At 45.1% G+C, this 15,836-nt stretch overlaps 1 protein-coding gene across 5 annotated transcripts in view; it reads left to right on the plus strand.

The window, feature by feature from the left end:
- Positions 1 to 15,836, plus strand: part of wu:fi75a02 — an 80,741-nt gene that overhangs the window by 48,107 nt on the left and 16,798 nt on the right. For all 5 annotated transcript variants that reach the window (XM_038793356.1, XM_038793372.1, XM_038793387.1 and 2 more), the window contains 2 exons: positions 1,543 to 1,622; positions 8,984 to 12,494. In XM_038793356.1, coding sequence (XP_038649284.1) covers positions 1,543 to 1,622; positions 8,984 to 12,494 — 3,591 coding nt within the window. The remainder of the gene's footprint in view (positions 1 to 1,542; positions 1,623 to 8,983; positions 12,495 to 15,836) is intronic.

Genomic DNA, 15,836 nt, shown 5'->3' on the forward strand with positions numbered 1-15,836 from the left:
TTCTACTTTTGGTGCAAAATGGGCACAAATTACATTTTGATGTGTTTATCTCTCTTGAGATTCTGCTCAAAACTCATTTTTGAATCTCACTGAACACAATCTGCCATCAAGCAGTGCCGGTTCAAATGCAGTTTTTCTTTGAAGGATTGCTCTCAAACTTGCTCTTTGAAGAGATTGGTTGGATTAATGCAGCTTAAAATTGGTTTACCACAAAAATGAAAGCGTTTCTAATTGGTGTCAATTAACCAATTTTCCCGAATTTTCCTTCTTTAAAATGCCAACTTAAATTTTTTTTTAAAGAAAATGAAAATACAGAAATATTTACTAGTCGTCTGGGGTACGAGCAGTCAATTTTTCAAGTAATTGATCCAAACAAAGTTGCATTCAGAAGTTTTTACAGCTTGCCTGTTGGTGTCTTCAAGCCCAAAGGGCCAGTTTAAATTTCTGGGGTCACTGCAAAGGCTCGCGGATGCACACAATTAACGGTAACTCCCAGTGGATGTTCATTCATGCAAAGGTGTGGCCATTTTGTGGGCGGGGCCTGTGTCTAGCGCAGTGCTTTTTAGAAGGTATATATTTTTATTACAGTTTTATCATTTTTACAGATAACGCAATATATTTTCAAACACAACTGGTACAGTACAGGACAAATATATCTGCTAATGTAAGAGCAGAGAAGGACAGGGTGAATTCAGAACAACAGTCCTTAAGAACTAGTGCCTCCATTAATACACCGGATCAAAATTAGGGGGTGTGTGGTGGTATGGATATGAGCACTGCCATTGGTGCAGAGCACTGGCTTCCCATTGGCTCTGGCTGGTCATGTGCCTCTCGTCCGATTGGTTGGGACTAGTCATGTGACTGCTCTCCAATTGGTCGAGAGGCATGTAGGCCCCGCCTCCGAGGCAGGGTATAAGTACCCAGAGTTCCCGGCGGTCGGCCTTTCTCTGTAGTCGACAACCGGGCTAACAACTAGCTGATTAAAGCCACAGTTCGGATCCTAATTGTGTCTTTTGAGTCGAATTGATGGTACATCAGGGTGGAAATGAGACGAGGCCATATAAATATAATGGGATAACATCAAGATGCACACCATGTATAGTGGGATCACGGCTTCCAAATGGCACATGCAAAACCTTGCAGGAGCTGGTCAGACAAAGCAGTGCCTAAGAATCTGAGATAGGAGTCCCTGCACTTAATGGATTGTATCCAACTTAGAACAGAGCTCAGACATCAGGAATTCCATAGGAATATATTCCAAGGCTACTTCATACCAGTTTTGAATCGGGGTAGTGCTTTTTAAACTAGCACATCAGATCGCGGGAACGGCTCAAATCTTGCAGATGCCTCTTGGTTGTTTCTATGATGAGAATAAAAGCTGAAATGATGGGAAATGGAGGTGCGGAGGAGATATGTTTGAAGATTAAAGAGCTGAAAGGAGGGAAAGGGGAAGAATAGGAGCTGTAGAAGAATGACAATGGGGCGAATGTGAAAGTGGATGAGAGTGTTTTGTTTTTCCTTATAATTTTCTCTTGTTTTCAGCATCAAGCAGAAGGTGGAGTTGCCTGAAGACCATATCCTGTCTGGTGAGGAGCCAACTGCCTTTCCAGCAAGCCTGTGCGGTGAGCATACACATCCTTGTATAGCCTTTATCACAAGAAGATTTGAGTACCGGAATAGCGAAGTCTTGCTTCAATCGTATAGAAGCTTGGTTAGATTTCACCTGGAGTACTGTGTGCAATTTTGGTCCTGTTACCGTGGGAACGATATTATTGCAAGAGAGAAAGTGATTGAGAAAACTGGGTCTGTATTGAGTTTTGAAGAATGAGAGGTGATTACATTGAAAACTGCAAAATAAGTAAAGGAATAGACAAGGTAGATGCAGATAAGATGGTTTCCTTAGTTGGGGAGTCTAAAACCAAGGAGCACAGTTTCAAAATAAGGAGGATGCCACTTAGGATCAGGACGAAGATAAATTTATTTATACTGATGGTTGTGAATCTTTGGAATTCTCTATCCCAGAGATTTGTGGAAGCTCAGTCTTTGAGCATGTTTAAATCAGAGATTGAGAGATTTCTGATTCACAATAACGTAAATGGTTATGGGGATAGAACATTCAGTGCAAAAGGAGGCCATTTGGCCATCGAGACAAAGAACAAAGAAAATTACAGCACAGGAACAGGCCCTTCGGCCCTCCCAGCCTGCGCTGATCCAGATCCTTTATCTAAACCTGTCTCCTATTTTCCAAGGTCTACTTCCCTCTGTTCCCGCCCATTCATATACCTGTCTAGATGCTTCTTAAATGATGCTATCATGCCCGCCTCTACCACCTCCGCTGGTAAAGCGTTCCAGGCACCCACCACCCTCTGCGTAAAAAACTTTCCACGCACATCTCCCTCAAAACTTTCCCCCTCTCACCTTGAAATCGTGACCCCTTGTAACTGACACCCCCATTCTTGGGAAAAGCTTGTTGCTGTCCACCCTGTCCATACCTCTCATAATTTTGTAGACCTCAATCAGGTCCCCCCTCAACCTCCGTCTTTCCAACGAAAACAATCCTAATCTACTCAACCTTTCTTCATAGCTAGCACCCTCCATACCAGGCAACATCCTGGTGAACCTCCTCTGCACCCTCTCCAAGGCATCCACATCCTTCTGGTAATGTGGTGACCAGAACTGCACGCAGTATTCCAAATGTGGCCGAACCAAAGTCCTATACAACTGTAACGTGACCTGCCAACTCTTGTACTCAATACCCCGTCCGATGAAGGCAAGCGTGCTGGATGCCTTCTTGACCACTCTATCAACCTGCGTTGCCACCTTCAGGGTACAATGGACCTGAACTCCCAGATCTCTCTGCACATCAATTTTCCCCAAGACCCTTCCATTGACCATATAGTCCGCTCTTAAATTTGATCTTCCAAAATGCATCACCTCGCATTTGCCTGGATTGAACTCCATCTGCCATTTCTCTGCCCAACTCTCCAATCTATCTATATTTTGTTGTATTCTCTGACAGTCCTCCTCGCTATCTGCAACTCCACCAATCTTAATATCATCTGCAAACTTGCTAATCAGACCACCTATACCTTCCTCCAGGTCATTTATGTAGATCACAAACAACAGTGGTCCGAGCACGGATCCCTGTGGAACACCACTAGTCACCCTTCTCCATTTTGAGACACTCCCTTCCACCACTACTCTCGGTCTCCTGTTGCCCAGCCAGTTCTTTATCCATCTAGCTAGTACACCCTGAACCCCATACGACTTCACTTTTTCCATCAACCTGCCATGGGAAACCTTATCAAACGCCTTACTAAAGTCCATGTATACGACATCTACAGCCCTTCCCTCATCAATTAACTTTGAAACTTCCTCAAAGAATTCTATTAGGTTTGTTTAGACATGACCTTCCCTGCACAAAACCATGCTGCCTATCACTGATGAGTCTATTTCCTTCCAGATGTGAATAGATCCTATCCCTCAGTATCTTCTCCAACAGTTTGCCTACCACTGACGTCAAGCTCACAGGTCTATAATTCCCTGGATTATCCCTGCTACCCTTCTTAAACAAAGGGACAACATTAGCAATTCTCCAGTCCTCCGGGACCTCACCCATCCTCAAGGATGCTGCAAAGATATTTGTAAGGCCCCAACTATTTCGACCCTCGCTTCCCTCAGTAACCTGGGATAGATCCCATCCAGTCCTGGGGACTTGTCCACCTTAATGTCTTTTAGAATACCCAAAACTTCCCCCTTCCGTATGACAACTTGACCGAGAGTATTTAAACATCCATCCCTAGCCTCAACATCCATCTTGTCCCTCTCCTTTGTGAATACCGATACAAAGTACTCATTAAGAATCTCACCCATTTCCTCTGAGTCCACGCATAAATTCCCTCTTTTGTCTTTAAGTGGGCCAATCCTTTCTCTAGTTACCCTCTTGCTCCTTACATACGAATAAAATGCTTTGGGATTTTTCTTAACCCTGTTAGCCAAAGATATTTCATGACCCCTTTTAGCCCTCTTTATTGCGCGTTTGAGATTCGTCCTAATTTCCCGATATTCCTCCAAAGCTTCATCAGTTTTGAGTTGCCTCGATCCTATGTATGCTTCCTTTTTCACCTTCGCTAGTCTCACAATTTCACCCGTCATCCATGGTTCCCTAATCTTGCCATTTCTATCTTTCATTTTCACAGGAACATGTCTGTCCTGCACTCTAATCAACCTTTCCTTAAAAGACTTCCACATTTCAAATGTGGATTTACCCTTAAACAGCTGCTCCCAATCCACATTCCCTAGCTCCTGCCGAATTTTGTTATACTCTGCCTTTCCCCAATTTAGCACTCTTCCTTTCGGACCCCTCTTGTCCTTGTCCATGAGTATTCTAAAACTTACGGAATTGTGATCGCTATTCCCAAAGTAATCACCAACTGAAACATCAACCACCTGGCTGGGATCATTCCCCAATACCAGGTCCAGTATGGCCCCTTCCCGAGTTGGACTATTTACATACTGCTCTAAAAAACTCTCCTGGATGTTCCTTACAAACTCTGCTCCATCTACGCCTCCAACACTGCACAAATCCCATTCAATGTTGGGGAAGTTAAAATCTCACATCACAACCACCCTATTGCTCCTACATTTTTCTACAATCTGTCTGCATATTTGTACCTCTACTTCGTGCTCGCTTTTGGGAGGCCTGTAGTAAAGTCCCAACAATGTTACTGTACCCTTCCTATTTCTCAGCTCCACCCATATTGCCTCAGTGCTCGAATCCTCCATCATGCCCTCCTTAATCACAGCTGTGATATCATCTCTGACGAGTAATGCAACTCCTCCACCCCTTCTACCTCCCTCTCTATCCCTCCTGAAGCATCTATACCCTGGGATATTCAGTTGCCAGTCCTGCCCTTCCCTCAACCAAGTCTCAGTAATACCAATAGCATCATATTCCCAGTTACTGATCCACGCCCTAAGTTCATCTGCCTTACCTGCTACACTTCTCACATTAAAACAAATGCACAGACCACCTTTGCGTTCATCATCTCTTCCCTGTCTACTCTTCCCCTAAGTCACATTGAGTTTATTGTCTCGTACCTTACTGTCTTTAGTTGCTGCTTCTTTACTGACCTCTAACTTCCTAATCTGGTTCCCATCCCCCTGCCACATTAGTTTAAAACCTCCCCAACAGTGTTAGCAAAAGCACCCCCTAGGACATTGGTTCCAGTCCTGCCCAGGTGTAGACCATCCGGTTTGTAATGGTCCCACCACCCCCAGAATCGGTTCCAATGTCCCAAAAATCTGAACCCCTCCCTCCTGCACCATCTCTCAAGCCACGTATTCATTCTGACTATTCTTGAATTTCTACTCTGACTGTCCCGTGGCACTGGTAGCAATCCTGAGATTACTACCTTTGCGGTCCTACTTTTTAACTTATCTCCTAACTCCCTAAATTCTGATTGTAGGACCTCATCCCTTTTTTTACCTATATCGTTGGTGCCTACATGCACCACGACAACTGGCTGTTCACCCTCCCCCTTCAGTATGTCCTGTAGCCGATCGGAGACATCCCTGACCCGAGCACCCGGGAGGCAACATACCATTTGGGAGTCTCATTTCCGTCCACAGAAACGCCTGTCTACTCCCCTTACAATTGAATCCCCTATGACTATAGCCCTGCCAGTCTTTTTCCCGCCCTTCTGTGCAGCAGAGCTAGCCACGGTGCCATGAGCCTGGCTACTACTGCCTTCCCCTGGTGAGTCATCTCCCCCAACAGTATCCAAAACGGTATACCTGTTTTGGAGGGAGATGACTGCAGGGCACATCTGCACTGCCTTCCTGCTCTTTCTCTGCCTTTTGGTCACCCATTCCCTGTCTCCGTCACCAATCCTAATCTGCGGTGTGACCAACTCACTGAACGTGCTATCCACGACCTCCTCAGCATCGCGGATGCTCCAAAGTGAGTCCATCCGCAGCTCCAGAGCCGCCATGCGGTCTAACAGGAGCTGCAGCTGGACACACTTCCCACACATGAAGAAGTCAGGGGCATCGGCCGCGTCCCTGAACTCCCACATTGCGCACGAGGAGCATAACACGGGTCTGGGATCTCCTGCCATTTTTACCCTTTACCTTAACTGATTACAAATATAGTATCAAATAATTAATAAGTGAAAGGAATAAAGATTTTACTTACCGATCGCAATACTCACCAACACACGAAGAGTTAAATTTCTCCCAGCAACTGCTAATTGGAACACTTTCCTTGCCAGCCAATCAGGTCACTGCTTTGCTGTGATGTCACCCTTCAAGGTAAGTTTTTTAAAGAGATAAACTTACCTTCCCGACAATCACGGTTGTATTTTTTTGGTTAGAGGAGGGGTAGGGAGGGAAACACTGCGGAAGTGTTTTGGGTTAAATTGTCACTTGACAACAGCCCCTTCACAAACCACCTTCAAATGAGGCTGACCGCACTGCACGTATGCAAATCTCCCCGGAACAACCAATCAGTAGCTCCGCTCTGCTGCCCTCTGCTGGATGCTTGCTTGCACTCGAAGTCCTCGGGTCTCTATCGCTGGTACACCTTCAAATTAGGCTGACCGCACTGCACGTATGCAAATCTCCCCGGAACAACCAATCAGTAGCTCCGCTCTGCTGCCCTCTGCTGCACCAACCCACATAAGCCCTCACTTCCACCCTATCCCTGTAACCCAATAACCCTTCTAACCTTTTTGGTCACTAAGGGCAATTTATCATGGCCAATCCACCTAACCTGCACGTCTTTGGACTGTGGGAGGAAACCGGAGCACCCGGAGGAAACCTACACAGACCCTGGGAGAACGTGCAGACCCTGGGAGAACGTGCAGACTCCACACAGACAGTGACCCAGCAGGGAATCGAACCTGGGACCCTAGCGCTGTGAAGCCACAGTGCTAACCACTGTGCTACCGTGCTGCTCTAGTGTGGGTAAAAGTTAAGTGGCCGAACAGCCATGATCGTATCTAACGGCGGAGCAGGATCGAAGGGCTGGATGGCCGACTCCCATATTCCTATAAAAGGTCAATATCTCATGTTAAAAAAAAAACACGCGTGTTCCTGAATAGATTCACCCACCCCCTTGTTAATCAAGAATCTATCTTGTTCTGCCTTAAAAATATTCAAAGACTCTACTTCCATTGCCTTTTGAGGAAGAGAGTTCCATAGTCTCACGACCCTCTGAGAAAAAAGATATGCCTCGTCTCCTTTTACAGTAAGCAACCCTAAACAGTGACCCCTGGTTCTAGACCCCCCCCCCCCCCAAGAGGAAATATTCTCTCCACATGTACCATCCGTTAAAATACAGTACCCATACACGTTGCATCAGCTCAGACCCCAAATCCAATTCCTTGAATCTATGATGCGTACAGGAAATTGGTGGAGGGACCCACTGGTGTGTGTCTTGACAAACTCAGTGACTCAGATCTCAAACAAATTCTGCACTTGTTTGTCCAGAATGGCAGGTTTGTTAGTTTTGATCAGACCAACTCGGCTCTTTTTAGATGGCTCCAGTTGTCCCAGTTGCTTGTTTAAGTGTTCTTCATTCGCCACCTCCACCTCCAGTTGTTGTCCGAAGTACCATACCGCTCATTGTGGCATTAGCCAGTCTGTCGACATTAGTCAACACTGACCATGAGCTAAGTGCAGCATGGTGGCGCAGTGGTTAGCACTGTTGCCTTGCGGCGTTGAGGACCCGAGTTCGATCCCAGTCCCAAGTCACTGTCCGTGTGGAGTTTGCACATTCTCCCCGTGTCTGCATGAGTCTCACCCCCACAACCCAAAGATGTGCAGGGTAGATGGATTGACCACACCAAATTGCCCCTTAATTGGAAATAAATAAATAAAGATCCTGTAGCATTATTTGAAAACAAGCATCCTTCCTTGATAAAGAATAACAAATGAATTGGCTCTCTGAGTCTCTGCTCTTTGCCTACACAAGGTCAATGCATTCAAAAATTCAAAGTTATTTAACCCCCTAACAGAGAGTTCCTCATCCGGATATTAAACTTCCCACAGAGGAGGAGGAGGAAGCCGCCCTGCCCAAGAACCACAATCTTATCATAAACTGATTAATTGGCCATTTACGTAATCTTCATATTTGACCACGGAATTGCCGGCACCTCTCACAATATATTAACTAAAAAGGGGCTTGGAGAAATTCTATAGGGCAATGAGGTTCTATGAAATCAAGTTCTCTCTTTATATTTGGGACTTGCTATGTTAATTAATCCATTGTGCTTGGGTGTTTCTGTAATCTAATTCACTTTGACAATCGTGCAAGTCTGAGGTCAGGGATTTCAACTGTGATCAGCCTTGGGTGCTGAGGAGGCAAAGGGGAAGGGGCAGACTTGTCTTTCACCTGCTTTTGTTGTAGGATAAATCTAAAGTAGAAAATGGAGTTATTGTGTTATTGTGTTGTGCTTGTCCCCAAGAATCAAGTAAGTACCTTTTAGCCAAGGAATCCCTTCTAAATGTTTTAATAAGCTATGACATCCCATCGCCACCCTTGAGGTGCCAGTATTCATTGTTATGTAAATAGAATCACAGAACAAAGATGAATGAGGCCATTTGGACCATTGTCCGCACTATCCCATTCATCCCACTGTGCCGCACACTCTCCAAAACCCTGCAATTTGCATCTTTATCTAATCAGTTTTTATTGCAGTTTAGGTTCTTGAAATGTTCTAGCTGAGGTTTTTAACCAATATCTAAATCCAAGTTTGTTAGGTTTGGCTGCCAGCCCAAATAAACTTTAATTTGACAGTGTCTTGTCCTTGCAAAGCTAAGCTGTGGTTTCAATTTCAAATTGGCCCTGTGGCCAAACCGTGAGGTAGACTAGGATCATGATGGCGAAAACCGGGTCAAAAGATTTCACCTATATTTGTAACATTTCCCCAAAATCAGAACATCATGGGGTTAACTTTCTTCCTGTCTTTTGTATTGGCAGGTGGAGACGGCTTGAGCTGTGGTACTGGACCATTCATAGTCGGATATGAGGGAACGGAACATTCTACTGTAATGGATCAATGCGGAAGACAAATCCCTGCTGCCACTGTACATCCATGTGAAACAAAGTGCAGCTTTCTCCTGTATAAAAGTGTGGAACAGTCAGTCAGCAGTGACCGTCTATTTTCAGCGTTGGCCAATGAAATGTGCACAGAAAATGGAGCCAGCGGCGAGGTATCTGAAGGAAACATGGGTGCCAAAATTCCGAAAAACGAGGCAAAGCTCCCTGCCACAGTGCCAAAGCGGACTGACGACGAGAAGACTGTAGAATGTGGCAGTCCTGGCAAGGGACTTGGGGAAAAAGAATTTGCTGTGGCACCGCTCCACACAGCAGCCACCGAGAGGTTTGCAGAGATTGGCTTGATTCGAGAAGTGCCTTTAGAAGACGCAGTAAGCGGTGATGTGCCTGACCATATTCCTTCAGCTACCAGTGCAACACTTGCTGGGAATCGGCTCCCAACTGAGTCACTTGCAAGGGATAAAACAACTGCAGAGTCTGTGACCTTTGAGTTTCTATCAGAGCACAAGTTGACTGATGCACCTACAGACACAACATCAAATCAATTGAGTACAGCAGATACACCCAAAGCAGTACCTTTAGGAGTTGTGACAACCATAAATGCCATTCCCAAGAATGAGGTCCCTCCAGGTACAACCATGGAGACGTCTGTAGAGTGTGATCTACCCAATGAGTATTCTATGGAAAGGGCAATGGCCAGTATCATGCTTAAAGTGAATGAATTGTTTGATGTACCTACATCAGATATTGCCATTGACGATTCTGGTGAAGATGAGCTGAGCACGGTGGACGGACTGTCTACAGAGGATGAGCTGAGCATGGTGGACGAGCTGTCTACAGAGGATGAGCTGAGCTCGGACGAAGAGCTGACCACGGAAGTGCCTATTGAGGATGTGGCATTTGATAAAATACTAACTGAGAATGAGCTGGCTGACATACCTGCTGATACTACTGCTGCCGCCATGGAGATATGTACAGCAGTTGAGCTGGCCATGGAAGTAGGTGTGACAACTTGTAGTCCACGTCCAGCTGAACAGCTGGCTAGTGAGGCACTTACAGAACCTGAAACAGCCGAAAGTGTGACTTGTGAAATTCTAGTTGATGAGGAATTAGTTGATATACCTACAGATATAGTACTCATTGAATTTACTGTTGAGAATGATGAAGCAAAATCTTTAGAAGTTGCAACAACCAAAGGGACCATTGCAGAGAATGGATTATTTGTGATATTTCCGGATATTGTTGATGGAGCAGCTAACACAGTGCTTTCACACGGCGAGTTTTCGGAGAATGAAGTGGTTGTGTTTTCTCCAGACCCCTTGGCATCCATAAAGGGTGTGACTAGCAAAATACCTGAAGCGAATGGTTCAATGAAGCCAGCTCCAGATGTAGCAAACATGGGGATGGCTGCAGAAGGGGAAGTCAGAGCAGCATTGACCAATGACAATGTAGAAGGTGGGATCACAGCAGCATTGACCAATGCCTTTGCAGAAGGTGAGGTCACAGCAGTATTGACCAATGACAATGCAGAAGGTGAGGTCAGAGCAGCATTGACCAATGCCGATGCTGAAGGTGAGGTCACAGCAGCATTGACCAGTACCGATGCAGAAGGTGAGGTCACAGCAACATTGACCAATGATAATGCAGAAGGTGAGGTCACAGCAGCATTGACCAATGCCTATGCAGAAGGTGAGGTCACAGTACCATTGACCAATGCAAATGCTGAAGGTGAGATCACAGTAGCATTGCCCAATGCGAATGCAGAAGGTGAGGTCACACCAGCTTTGACCAATGCCGATGCAGAAGGTGAGGTCACAGCAGCATTGGCTAATGATGCAGAAGGTGAGGTCACAGCAGCATTGACCAATGCCTATGCAGAAGGTGAGGTCACAGCAGCATTGACCAATGCCGATGCAAAAGGTGAGGTCACAGCAACATTGACCAATGGTGATACAGAAGATGAGGTAACATTGGCTAGAAATACAATCTTCGAGGATATTAAAGTGAAATGCAAGATATCAAATGAAATCTCTGGTGTGAGCACCTTCCAAAAGAAGCTATTTGATCCACTAACATTGAAAGAAGGTAATGTTTGCACCTACATTGACAATGAAGAAATGTGTTGCAAGGATAACGGATGCCAAGATGTTGACCTTGATAACCGTGAATTAGAATCTCTTTCGGTACAGTTTACACAGACTGCGTGTGTTCCGTACAAAGTACAGGAGGCAATCTGTGTGGAAAAGAAAGGTTATCAAACAGTTATGGACAGAACAGACGTTCCTGGAGAGTTTGGAATATCACCAGTACGTGAGGAAGCACCTAGTTACTGTGGAAAGCTGAAAGGGCTGCAAGTTGCAAGGAGGAGGAAAGAGTTTGTCGGTTTAAAGATGAGGAAATTAAACCACGCCATGCTTTTATCAAATTGTGCTCCGTATTTCCCCAGACTTGAGAAGTTCTGGGCGAACAAGACTCCACGGTGTGTAGATTGTTGCAGCATAGAGAGAAACTGTGTCACTTCTGACATGGACCACAAGGTCCAACCAGTGGAGGAACTCAAACCAAAGAAGCTGTCTCTTGTACAGATTAACAATTTAGCACATAGTAAATGGCATAGAAAGCCTATGCTATTGGAGCATTTGTCAACCATTGCCAATGGCCTGAGTGTGTTTTCCAAGTGTGTACAAATGCCGCAGGAATCCCCTCGAACATCTGACCTTATTATAGCCATGGGTTTGTGTAGTAGGTTTCAATTACTCCAGTTTTGCTTCAATACTGAACAAACATCCTGCATAAACACTTTCTGCCACCTCTCATCCACAAGTAAAGAACAGCCAATCAGTGTGAAGCCTCCTGCCCAGTTTTACAGCAAGGATCAGTATTGGCCTTTTCCCAGTGACTGTATACGTTTCATTACTCCGGATTTCCCAATTACACCTCATCTTAATGTGACTTCATTGCTTTCCTTTCTCATTGACGGCGGTGAGCCAGTTAAACAATGTTCTGAAAGGACAGATTTATCAATTACTCCGAAACACTCCCATCAAGACTCTTGGGCGGTTTCCCAATGCCAGGTCAACTTTGGCAAGACCAATTGGCTGCCTGCTTCCCCGTTCAAGGCTGGGAGGTGCCCTTGCACTCGTTCCAGGTTTGGGTTGCACACAGTTCTAGCACTTTCATCCCCGGCCTGTTACAGGGTCTGGACAAGGCAGCGCCATTTTGGCAGAGTCCCCAACTCCCATCGCCCATTCTTGACTCAATTTGGAGAGGGCTTGAAAAGACTCATTCTCCCGGTTCATTCGGACAAATTATTTTGGTCGCTAAGCTACACGTTGGGCAGGGTGGTGTCATGGTGGAATCAGCACAGTCCTTCACCTTCTGAGTCAAGATTCAACATCAGCCCTTCAGACAACTGCCGGAGGAGCAGTTCCAGGTTAGTGCCAAATATCAGGTGAAATTCGGAGAGGAAAGTTTTTGTAATGGGAAAGGAATTAGTAAGTAATGATTGAGTCTTGCAGCAATGTCGGAAGCCATTCAACCCATTTTGCCCGTGGCAGCTCTTTGAAATAGCTATCCAATTAGTCCCATTTCTCTCCTCTTTTCCCCAGAGCCCTGCAGTTTCCTTTTTGAGTTTCTACCCAATTTCCTTTTGTAAAATAGCATTAAATCTGTTTCTATCACCCTTTCAGCCATCAATTCCGGATCATAACTTGCTGCTTCCCACAATTCTGTTCAGTATTGGAACTTCAGTTATGCATTCTCTTAATCCCTCACTTTTCTCCACTTACCATCTTTGGGACGGGAAGCAGAGCTTGCAGTTCTATGGGCACTGCCAACGGCAACCTTGCCACCATCTCGTTGCCCCCCACTTCTGTATTTCACCCCAAAATGGGATACTTCACATCTAAGCCTAGATGCAGGTGCCCTTACAGCTCTCTTCAATGTTCTCATTGATGATTGCCTGTCCAGTAGCAGTAACTGGCCAGTGAGCAGGAGTTTGATTCCCTTCTCTCTTCACCCTTTATAGTCGAGGGTGCTGAATTCTATTTTGATGTTGCCACCGCTCTCATGGGGGCAAAGTTTGAAGAGGAACCTTCCTGGTGTTTCAAGCTCAAGGTTGTCTTACGTCTACTCTGATCCATCAAGTTTCAAAACAAGTTTAGAGTGGCACAGGTTTCTGACCAGTAGTTAATACGTGGGGAAGTAGGTGCAAAAATCAGAATCAGAATGACCATTACCTGACATCCCAATCCACATGCAGCAACCTATACCCATGGCTGTGTTGTTTCTGTTTGTTGTATTAACATGTCACAGGAAAGGAATGGGGCCTTTAGCCAAGCAGGTCCATAACAGTTTATGCTTCATAATCGTCTCCTCTCTCCCTTCTTCTAACACTATCAACATATCCTCCTATTGCTTTATCCCTCGTAACTGGCTACCATCCCCTCCAGTGAGATCTTGGCACTGTCATATTTCTTATCCTTGTGTTGCCCCTCAGCCATCGTCTGAGAACATAAATATACACTGACAGCACCCAGCTCTACCTCAGCATCACCGTTTGACCCCTCCCCGTCTCTGATTTGTCAGTGCTGCTTGTCAGATAATAATCGCTTATTGTCACAAGTATGCTTCAATGAACTGAAAAGCCCCTAGTCGCCACATTCCGGCGCCTGTTCGGGGAGGCTGGTACGGGAATTGAACCCGCGCTGCTGCCTTTTTCTGCATTACAAGCCAGCTGTTTAGCCCACTGTGCTAAACCAGCCCCTGTCTTGATATCCAGTCTTGAATGAATAGAAATTCCTTCCATGTGTACTGAGAAGATCCTAGCTACCCCATCCTCACTCTGCTCTACCCCGCTACATCTCTGCTGCAGAAATCCTCATTGATACCTTTCCTGTCTCTAGACCCAGCTATTACAATGCTCTACTGGCTGGTCTCCCACATTCCACCCCACAGAAACTTGACTCATGGAAAATTCTGTCTGCATCCTACCGCTCACCGGGTTCCATTGACCCCTGAGCTCACAGATCTACATTGGTTCAGATAATGCTACAGTTACAAAATTCTTTCTTGTCAGTGTTCACAAACGCTGCAAAATCTTTAACGCCTTGTTTTATTTCTAATCTTCCTCTGTATTGGCTACTGCAAATAGTTAGGGTTAGCCGCAAATTCTAAAATTGTTTTTCCAATTTTTTTATCCAAGTTGTTTATGTCCCAGCACTGACCCTTGTGGAACATCACTTTCCCCATCAATCAGCCTGAGCAACTATCTTTAACCCCGACTCTGTTTTGTAGCTGGTTTCATTTTACTGCTTTTAACTCCACATGCACTGACTTTAGTCATGAGTCCCCTTCAAGTAAGTACCATATTGGAGGCCTTTTTAAAGTCCATACATATTATGTCCATCGCATTACCCATGTCTACTCTGGTATGTCAAAGAATTCAGAAAGGTAGGGTAAGAATCAGTTTTCTTAAAAATCTGTGCTAATGCATCTGCTGTCTCCCACCTTATCCAAACCAGTGATTTTATCCTGTCCAATTTCCAGTTCATTAATTATCTCCCCTTTATTTCCTTAATGAAATGTCTTAATTTCATTTCTCCTTTTTACATACTGAGAGGAAATAATTATACAATATTTCTGTCATTTTCCTGGTATATCATGTGCATGCTTTAGTGGCAATATCCCTATCTAAGTTTTCCTTTGTAGATCTGTGGAACACTTTTCTATTTTCCTTGAAAATTTATTGTAGTCCTTTTTTTTTGGCTTTCCTGTCCCATTTTGCTGTCTTTCCTAACCCTCTCTTCCCTTTTTTGTTTTTCTTTCTTTCATTGATCCTGTACTTAATGTATGCATTTAGATTGCATGGTTTCTGTATCTCGACTCACCCAGTGTTTTGCTATTGGCAGGATTATTATTATCGATTCTTCTATTTCTCACCTGCTCGCTGCCCTGTGGCAACATCACCTGAAAACAGTGTTAGTTTTCACATGTACACTGATGACACCCAGCCCTATCTCACCATCGTCTCTCTCAATTCCCACTGTTGTAAGCTATCAGACTGGATTATCGATCCAGTGCTGGATAAGCAGCGGTTTCTCCTCATCAAATATTAAGAAGGCCAAAACGTTCTTTTTGCTCCCTGCTCCAACTTGCATTTCCGAGCTACAGACTCTATCCCGCTCTCTGGCAACTGTCTGACACTCTGACTCGTAACCTTGGTGTCATGTCTGATCCCAGAATGAACTTCTAAACTCATATTCACACCATCACTAAGACCACCTATTTCCACTTCCTTAACTCATCTGTTGAAGCCCTAATTTAAGTGAAATCGCCATAGTCCCAGATGACCAGAGGCTGATTTCCCATTTTAGGGAGAGAGCAGACTGGTGGTGAAACCTGTGGATCACCACACCTCAGGTGAGGGGCAAGGTTGAGAAGGTGGGACCTTCATGAATGACCTCAGCCAGTATGGGAATTGAACCTGCTCTGTTGGCCTTCCTCTGCATCCTGAATCAGCTGTCCAGCCAACTGAGCTAAACTGCTCCAAACCCCTAATTTATGCCTTTGTTGACCATCAGACTTAACTATCCCAGCACACTCCTTGCTGGCCTCCTACATTTTACCCTCTGTAAACCTGAAATGAAATGAAAATGAAAATCGCTTATTGTCACAAGTAGGCTTCTAGTGAAGTTACTGTGAAAAGCCCCTAGTCGCCACATTCCGGCCATGTTCGAGCAGGCTGGTACGGGAATTGTACCGTGCTGCTGGCCTG

Source organism: Scyliorhinus canicula, chromosome 1 (assembly GCF_902713615.1).
Source record: "Scyliorhinus canicula chromosome 1, sScyCan1.1, whole genome shotgun sequence".
Classification (NCBI taxonomy): domain Eukaryota; kingdom Metazoa; phylum Chordata; class Chondrichthyes; order Carcharhiniformes; family Scyliorhinidae; genus Scyliorhinus; species Scyliorhinus canicula.